General features: G+C 54.3%; 1 protein-coding gene across 1 annotated transcript; it reads left to right on the top strand.

Moving 5' to 3' along the window:
* The first annotated feature begins 2332 nt into the window (after positions 1-2332).
* On the top strand, positions 2333-7894 carry Dlx4 (distal-less homeobox 4). The gene is made up of 3 exons (XM_027924756.2): positions 2333-2784; positions 6089-6285; positions 6668-7894. The coding sequence occupies exons 1-3, from the start codon at positions 2502-2504 to the stop codon at positions 6908-6910; spliced, it is 723 nt and encodes a 240-aa protein (XP_027780557.1). The 5' UTR covers positions 2333-2501; the 3' UTR covers positions 6911-7894.
* Positions 7895-8219: the final 325 nt, after the last annotated feature.

Below are 8219 nucleotides of genomic sequence, written 5' to 3'. Positions count from 1 at the left end.
ATTCGTATCTTTGGGTATCTCCTAGCTTTGGAGGATGTCCAAAGCCAACTGCTGCAGAGGCTGCCAGAAAACCCACCCCTGCCTTTCCTTGCAAGGGCCAGCACAGAAAGCACTCTGGAAACATGATCCTGGGGAAGAAGTGTCTTCCACTGTCCTTTCAATTCCAGCTCACAAGCATCTCCTCTGTGAACCCTTCCCTGGCAGCCAACCCTGCCTCAAAGAGCATTGTCTTCCTCCTGTGCACCTGGAAATGTCATTCCTGGGGCCCCACGATGGTGGCCTCCCTCCAGAGGAAAATTATAGTGCTAGAAAGGAAGGTTAGGAAGGACATAGCATAGCCCCAGCTCTAAAGGAGGAGGTGGTGGCATGACTGAAGTTGGGTACAAAAAGGGGAAAGGTGGTTCCATGTGATAATAGCACTTCTCCACTAAACAAACCCTCACAACCCTGTTGGATGAGAGGGGAACGGGTTCTTCAGCTGCCCAGAGAAGGCTCTCCTAAAGAGTCCCTTCTTCAGAGTTCCAAGGTTTCAGGGTGGAGAATTCCAAACTAGGGGCCAGAGATGTATTTTCCTAGAAAACCTATTTCTGTTTATTCCAGGAGGAGAGTAAAATTTGAAATAGATTTGCTCTCTTCCCTCCAGGATAACTGATTGTGAGCTTCAACCACCCCTACACACCCCTGGAATTTTCTGTCTCTCCAAGGAGATCTGAGTCTGGTGCCCCCCTTCCTCCAACAGGCTTCTCCTTTTCTCTGATAGTTTTTTCTCTCATCCCCCAAGACTGCTACCTTTACTCTGAGCCCTGATAATAATAGCATACTTATGTAAAACATGAAGATACCTACCAAGTTGCATACACTGAGAAAAAGGTGTGTGGGTAAGCTGAGGAACCTGAGGACTCCAGTGGGTCTACAGATGGAATTGTCTTCTCCTAACATGAAGCAACTTAGATGTGTGTAGGCAGGTATCTCTTACAGGGTAGATACATGGGCTTAAATGCACCTGTGCTTGGATTTTCTATACTTTTAAGTGTGTACACCAGTGATTTGACCTCTATATTCATGGGTTTGTATAAGGCCCAAGTACAGTGCTTTTAAATAGGATTTGCTATTTATCTTTGGGTATGCAGATTTGTATACATCACAGCCTAAATTGAAGATCCACAACCTAAACTGCAGATCCATAAACGAGCCTCTCTTTTCATAGAGGGATGCTAGTGTGAACATTTGTGTAGAAACCTGTAAATTTGGTACATATGAATATACGTTGTATTTGAATGGAGTCCTCGTGTAGTTGCACACATGCAGCAATAGATGATTGTAAAGGTGGACACATGCCTGTCAAGTCCTTGGGTACTAATGTATATAGGTACCTTCTGCAAATAGTATGAAAAATGCAGCCAGGGAAACAGGCCTGTTGTTATTTCATGAGCCTTCCTAGGAGCCACCCCACTCCCAGACTTTGTCCTGGTTCATGCAAGGCTTCGGTCACAGGCGGCGCCAGGTAAGGCGGGGTGCGGTGCAAGCAAAAGCCCAGACGGCAGATCCCTCCCGTAGCCTCGAGGGCCCACAGCAGCCACAGTGTCGCAATCAAGCCGGGGCCCCTGCCGGAAGCGGAAGCCTGCACGGGGGGCGGTGAGGCGCAGTCGCGGCGGTCGCGGCGTGCCAGGCCCAGGGCGCCCCGCGGGGGCGTGCGCGCCGCGCGCGTGCGGGGCAGGCTGGGCGCCGGGCTGTGCCATCCCGGCCCCGGCGTCTGTTTACCAACAAACTGCCGGCGCTCTGCAGCGACGCATTCCGACGCGCTGAATAAGCCGCCAGCGCTGGCGGTCTGGTCTCAATTTCCCTGCAGATCCCCGGCAGCGGGAGCCGAATCGCCTTGCGGACCCCGAGAGCTGGACATCACGAAGGCGGGGTTTTAAGTGTCCTGTCAGCGGAGGCGCCTCCGCCCACGGGGCAGCTACGCTCGCCCCTCGGGCATCCCAAGGCCGCCCGCTGCCTAGTACGTCTGCCATATTACTGAGGCTCTCTGGCTGCGCAACCACCCTGCAACCCCGGCACCCTCTCAGAGAAGACGCCTGGAGAGATGGGCCAGGATCCTGCGCCCCGCAACCCTCCCCTCTTCCTACTCTGGCTGCCCTGGGGGCGGGTCCCGGCTCCAAGCCTCAGTGAAGTCACTAAGTGCAGTAGCCAATCCGGGGAATCTACGTGGGCGGGTCCGTCGGGTCCCGGGAACCGAACCTTGTGGATAGGAGGGGGGGCTCCCACAGACTTAGGGGGGAGGGGAAAAGCATGGGGGACACCCCCCCGGAACCCCTTTCCCGGGTGCGAGCTCTCCTCTGGAAGAGCCATAGAGAGACATTTTCCACGGGATCTTAAGTGAGGGGCCGCTGGCTGGAGGTTTCGTCCGCCCAACGACCAAGGCCCTGGAAAAAAGAGTTGGCGGAGGGAGAGGGAGACGTGCTGGGCAATGACCTAGGACCTTCGGCTTGGCCTCGGCCGCAATGACCTCTTTGCCCTGCCCCCTCCCTGGCCGGGATGTCTCCAAAGCTGTCTTTCCGAACCTCGCCCCCATCCCGTCGGTAGTGGCTGCCTACCCGCTTGGCACGTCCCCCGCAACCGCAGCCTCTCCCGATTTGTCCTACTCCGGACCGTATGGTCACCTTCTGTCCTACCCCTACACCGGGCCGGCGACGCCAGGAGACTCCTACCTGCACTGCCAGCAACCCGCGGCGCCATCTCGGCCCCTCAGCGACCCGGCTGAGAGCCCACAGGAACCAGAGACAGGTAAGTCTGGTCGAGGCGGTTCTTCCCACCTCGGGGGTTCAGCTCCCATACGCCCCTAAACTTCGTTATGGCCTGGTTTGCATGCAGCTAGCGGGATTCAAACTTTACTCCGATTCCATGGAATCTGGGGTAGGGCGAAGAGATGGGGTGGGAGGTGCAGGGGGGGCGGGGAGGAGTGGGGGCAAGTTGAGCTAGGTCTCCTTTCAAAACTGACCTGGTTTCGATTTGCAGTTGTATGAAGCCAGGCCGGGAAGTCCCCCTACCCCACCCCCTGGAGCAGCAGAGTTGTGTGTATCTACTGTAACGGAAAACTGCAACAATCCAGATGTGGGGGTGGGGTCCCTAACCCCTTCCTCTGGATTCTCCCCATGTGCCCTTTTCTGAGTGGTCTAGTCTCAGAAAGCAGTATTCAAGCCAAACCCTGCCAAACAGAAATCAGGTCCTGGCTGGAGGGCTGTAGATGTAGGGGTTTCTTCTTCTCCATTCCTGGGCCCCACCCCCTTTCCCCAGACCATGCCTGACCTTGACTGGAGCCTGACTTGGCAGAATCTGGGACTAGGACCCCATCACCCATTATTCAAAGAATAGATCCAGGATGGTCAGGAAATCCCTAATCTTTCCCTGGCAGCTTCAGCCTTCTAACCAAAGGAGCATGTCATCCCTGTCAGCTCCACCCTTGACTTTGGGTACATTAGGCCCCAGTTCCTGTTGCCTGGAACACCTTTGAGCTTCTGAGAAAGTACTTGCTCACTGAAAGACCTCAGTAAAGCCAATGAGCTAGCAGGTCTTCCTGGCCTTGGAGTTGACATACTCACTGACCCTGGAAGTGCCCTGTACATACTCCCATCTGCACTGGCTCCAGCTTAGACTCCAGGTTCCCTGCACTGCTTGCTCTCACCTCATTGTCCCCAAATGTGCCAAAGACAAGTGTCTTTGGCACATTTTTCTCCATGGATGCATGTCCACCATGCAGCTTCTCTGCAATCAGCTCAGGACCAAGACATCTCCTCTCTTCCCTGTTGTTCTGACATGAACACATGAACCATCTGAGCCAGAGTGACCCTAGAATTTGGGCACTCAATTTCTCAAACTGAGGCATGAAAAAAGGGTATTCATGGGTCAAGGATACAGCCTGTTTTCTAGGTTATTGGCCTTTGCAAATCCATTTTCACCGCATGGGGCCTGAAAAGAGGACTTTAGGAAACTTTCTTAGAACACGGGAAAGTTAACTGTCTTCTGTGGCAAAACTGGGGCTGCCTCTTCCAAGGCTGCTGGGTCAGGTTTATGGAGTGACATTTGGTGGTGGTGATGGCAGGGTCTTACAGATCTAGTTTCTTCAAAATTCCTTGGACTTCTTTTTACGCTAGTACAGTGTGTTCCATGTGCTGAAACATGTATGTTTTGGGAGTGGGGTAAGATTAACCAGACTTTACCCTTGAGGTAACTGTTCAAGTGATGTGGGTGTCCTCAGTTCTGCCTTCCACATTTTCCTGGTCATCTCTTTGCTTGAACTAAAGACAAGTGAGTGGAGAGTTTCTTTTCTTACAACCTTTACCCGTATCCAACGAAGAGCAGCACACACCACTGTCCTTAAAATAGATTGTAGCATTTCTCTGTTGAAACTGTTGTGTTCAGTTCGCCCTAGAGTCAGAGGGGTGTGAGAGCAAGAGGTTCTCCTAACCCCAAACCCCTTAGTGTCCACCCCCGCCCCAGGGAGGGGTTTGGCTCCAAGTGAGCCAGCACTACACACCCCTTAGAGCCGGCGGGTGCGGCGGCGCCCGGAGAGAGGCCCTGAGGCTCCATTATCGCGACTAGTGCAGATCCAGTTGTGACTTGCTGCAACTGGCGTGGAGAAGGCTGCAGGTCGGGAAGAAACTTAGAGCTGGGTGGGCTCCCAGAGTTGGGGCGCGGCGCGGTGGGCTCCGAGAGTTCAGCAGCAGCGGCTGCCCTGTCTTAGCCGCTGTCAGTGCGTCACCGCCGGAATTGCTCTGTCCACGCAGCCAGAGAGGCGCGGGTGGTCGCTCGATTGCCAGCCCCAGGTTTCGAGCACTGGGTTCAAGCAGGGGAGGCAGGACAGGCGCGGGCGGGAGCGGAAACCTAACTGTTTTTCTGGGAATTGGCTGAGGCTGGGGTCGAAGGAGAAGGATCTGAGAAGCCCGCAGCGCCCGAGGCCACTGGTGTGGGATGCGGGGGAGGTGAAGGCAACCGATGACCGCGGCCAGCTAAGGGCGGGGACCCTGACGAGGGTGGGATGAGCCAGACTAGGAGAATACGGGGGGGGGGGGGGTGAGGGGACCAAAGATGCACTGGAGCGCCGGGGTCCGCGGGGCAGATCCCTATGGAATACGGCCAACGTTGCCCTAAGCCCGCGGCTGCTCCATCCACTCGGCTACCCCCATCTTCCTAGGACGGTCTCCATTGTTCGCGTAGAGTGGCTCAGGTCGGGAACAATGACCGGGAGGAGTCGAAGCCCCTTGCCTCCACCCGGCGGCATTCTAGGGCCCAGCTGTCCAGCAGCCGAGATTCCTGGAGAGCGAGGAGGACCGGATATCTCGCTGCAGCGGCGTCCCAGAGCGATCCAGGAGCGGCCCTGCCGGCCTGCGCTGCGGGCTCTGCATTCTCCGCAGCCGGGGCACCTTGCAGGGACCCTCTGTGCCTGCAGTCCAGCTGAGGACAGGGCTTCCCACATCGACCTGGCTTCTGGGGGTTCCTGAAAACGTCTCCCCAGAGCCAGTCGGCCGGGGAAGGGGTGTGTGGGGAGAGAGATGGACACCCTTCTTCAGGAGAGAAGCGGCCCATTACTGTAGGGGAAACATGGCAAACCCCAATGCTGACCTTGACGCCCGCTCAGCCCCGCCTTTCAAGCAGCAAAAGGGTGCCAGGTGGACCCTATCTCTGGTTTCTGAGTATTGTTTTTGAGTCCCCTGCACCTGGAATGCACTTCCCGTCATTTTCAGGCCTCCTCTCAGCCCTAGACTCAGTCTTTTGCCCCGCCCTATCCCATAGCTGCCTTTCCAACCTCTGAACTCTGACCTCCCACCCCCAGGTGTGGGTGTATTATCTCTCTGGCCCTTGGGCTTTCTGCACACAAAATTCATGTTTGGGAGCACCCTGAGGGCAAGAGCTGGGTCTTGTATCCCCTGGCGCATATGGAGCAGTGGGGATTGAAAAGAGAAGGACAGGAGAAGGACGTGAGCTGTGCCTTTTACTAATCTTCCCCTGGTATGCAGAAGAGGTACAAGCTAGCCTGTGAAACTGCCTGTCCTACAGTGTTAATTCCCACACATACCATCTTGTCCCCCAGAATCAGAGAAGCCAGTGCTGTCCCCGGATGCCTCCCAACGGCACCTGCTTGCCCCTACCAAGAAGCAACGCAAGCCAAGGACCATCTATTCGAGCCTGCAGCTGCAGCACCTAAACCAGCGTTTCCAGCATACGCAGTACCTGGCACTGCCCGAGAGGGCCCAGCTGGCAGCACAGCTGGGCCTCACCCAGACGCAGGTGGGGCCAGTCCCATCCTTCAGGAGTGCAAAACTTCCCCAGTGCCTGCTCGCTGGGAACTCGCCCCCCAGGTGTGAATGAATGACAAGTTCCCTGGCCCAGTTGACACAGTTTTCCAGGGAGTGTTCATAGCTGGCTCTCTTCAAGTGTTGGGGGAATGTATTAGAAAAGTGTTGCGGGGTAGGCGGTGGGTGTTGGTTCAAGGGAGGAGAGCACCCCAGGCTGGAGAAATGGATACTAGCTCAGGGAACTTCCTGGACTATGCAGAACTAGAGCAAAATGTTCCCAACCTCAGCTCTTCTTCCTGGACTTGCTCCCTATAGCCAGGGATCTTTTCACACATATTCCTGATCTTTTATTCTGTCCCCTTTTCTCTCCAAAGGTAAAGATCTGGTTTCAGAATAAACGCTCCAAATACAAGAAGCTCCTGAAGCAGAACTCTGGGGGCCAGGAAGGGGACTTCCCTGGGAGACCCACTTCCCTGTCTCCCTGCTCTCCACCCCTTCCATACCTCTGGGATTTACCCAAGGCAGGTGCCCTGCCCACTGGTGGCTATGGCAACAGCTTTGGAGCCTGGTATCAGCATCATTCCCCAGATGTACTGGCTCCACCTCAAATGATGTGAGTCTGGGAAGGAGGGCAGGTCAGGCCCCAGTCCTGCCAAGCCCAAGACTGGTGCACCTGCATCCCTTCTGGAACAAGAGGAAACCAGCTCCAGATGGGTTTTCTTGGAGGATGAGGAGCTAGAAGAGAAAAGGGGACGGGATGGAGTCCTGTTCCCTTAACCCAAACAGCTAACTCAAGGACTTAAGCCTTTGTCACTGTTGCAGAGACTACCACAGATTGGACACCTTCCCTCCAAATGGATAAAGACTCTGCAGAAAGTGTCATTGGCTGGAGTTTAGTCTGTCCCCAGGACCCTTGATTTTGCCACTCCTCTCTTGCTTCAAAGGACTGCAGCCCCACCATTGCCTGGGGTCAAAACCAGGAAGAAACACTGAATATTTGTTCTCCATGTGCCTTGGGCCCTGTTTGTGAGCCAGAGCAGAAGTGGACATCCAGAGTCTTCAAAGCTGACCACCATCAGGTCCCACCCTCTGATACTTCCATATCTGGGTGTGTAGCTACGTGATAGAGCACATGCTTAGCATGAGGCTCTAGGTTCAATCACCAGTACCCAAACTAAGCAAAACATACAAACATGGAGTTCGTGGACCTGTGGTTAATTTATGCTCCCCTCCTATAAAAGTCCTTTCCCCACATGACTATGCATTTTAAGTAGATAATGGACCCAATTATCCATACAATTCAACAGCTATTTATTAAAAACCTATTCCCTCCTATTCCCCACCCCTAATATAGAACAACATGCACATATTCTTGGGAACCCAGCAGACTAACACTTAAGGGGAAATGGGGACAAACAGGTTCTTTGGATGGTTGCAGGTACAGATACCCCCAAATAGGTGGGGCAGGCCTGGCAATGTGCTCCTTATCCTGCCTCTGTCCAAAGGAACTGCTCAGGTTTATAACCAATCTGACTAGCATCCAACTCTTACAATCCGTGTACCATGAGCTTCTACAGATTAAAGTTTGTACAAAAACCTGAGTGACGCTGCGAGGTGTTTGTCTCCTGAGCCATGCTGGGGTGGGGGCCAGTTGCTCAACTCTCCCACCTGACTTGCAGAAGTCAGAGGTACTGGATTCCACTTTTGCCTTTGCCACCGACTGGCTCTGTGGTTCTAGCTGTGGAATGTTCTAATAATATTCATAGTTATTTCATATGCTCTGGTGTGAAACTGGAAGATGAGCATGCTGGAAGGAAGAAGGTGGGAATGGCCTTTACCAGTAGATCCTTTCCTGACCCAGTTGCACAGGGAGCAAGGCACCTCACAGCCCCCATGCTCCACCTGGGCAGTGGCCCTACTCACCCT

The sequence above is a fragment of the Marmota flaviventris genome, chromosome 17, assembly GCF_047511675.1.
Source record: "Marmota flaviventris isolate mMarFla1 chromosome 17, mMarFla1.hap1, whole genome shotgun sequence".
In the NCBI taxonomy this organism is placed as follows: Eukaryota; Metazoa; Chordata; class Mammalia; order Rodentia; family Sciuridae; genus Marmota; species Marmota flaviventris.
Note: the sequence above shows the minus strand (reverse complement) of the source record. Positions and strands in the feature narration are given on the sequence as shown.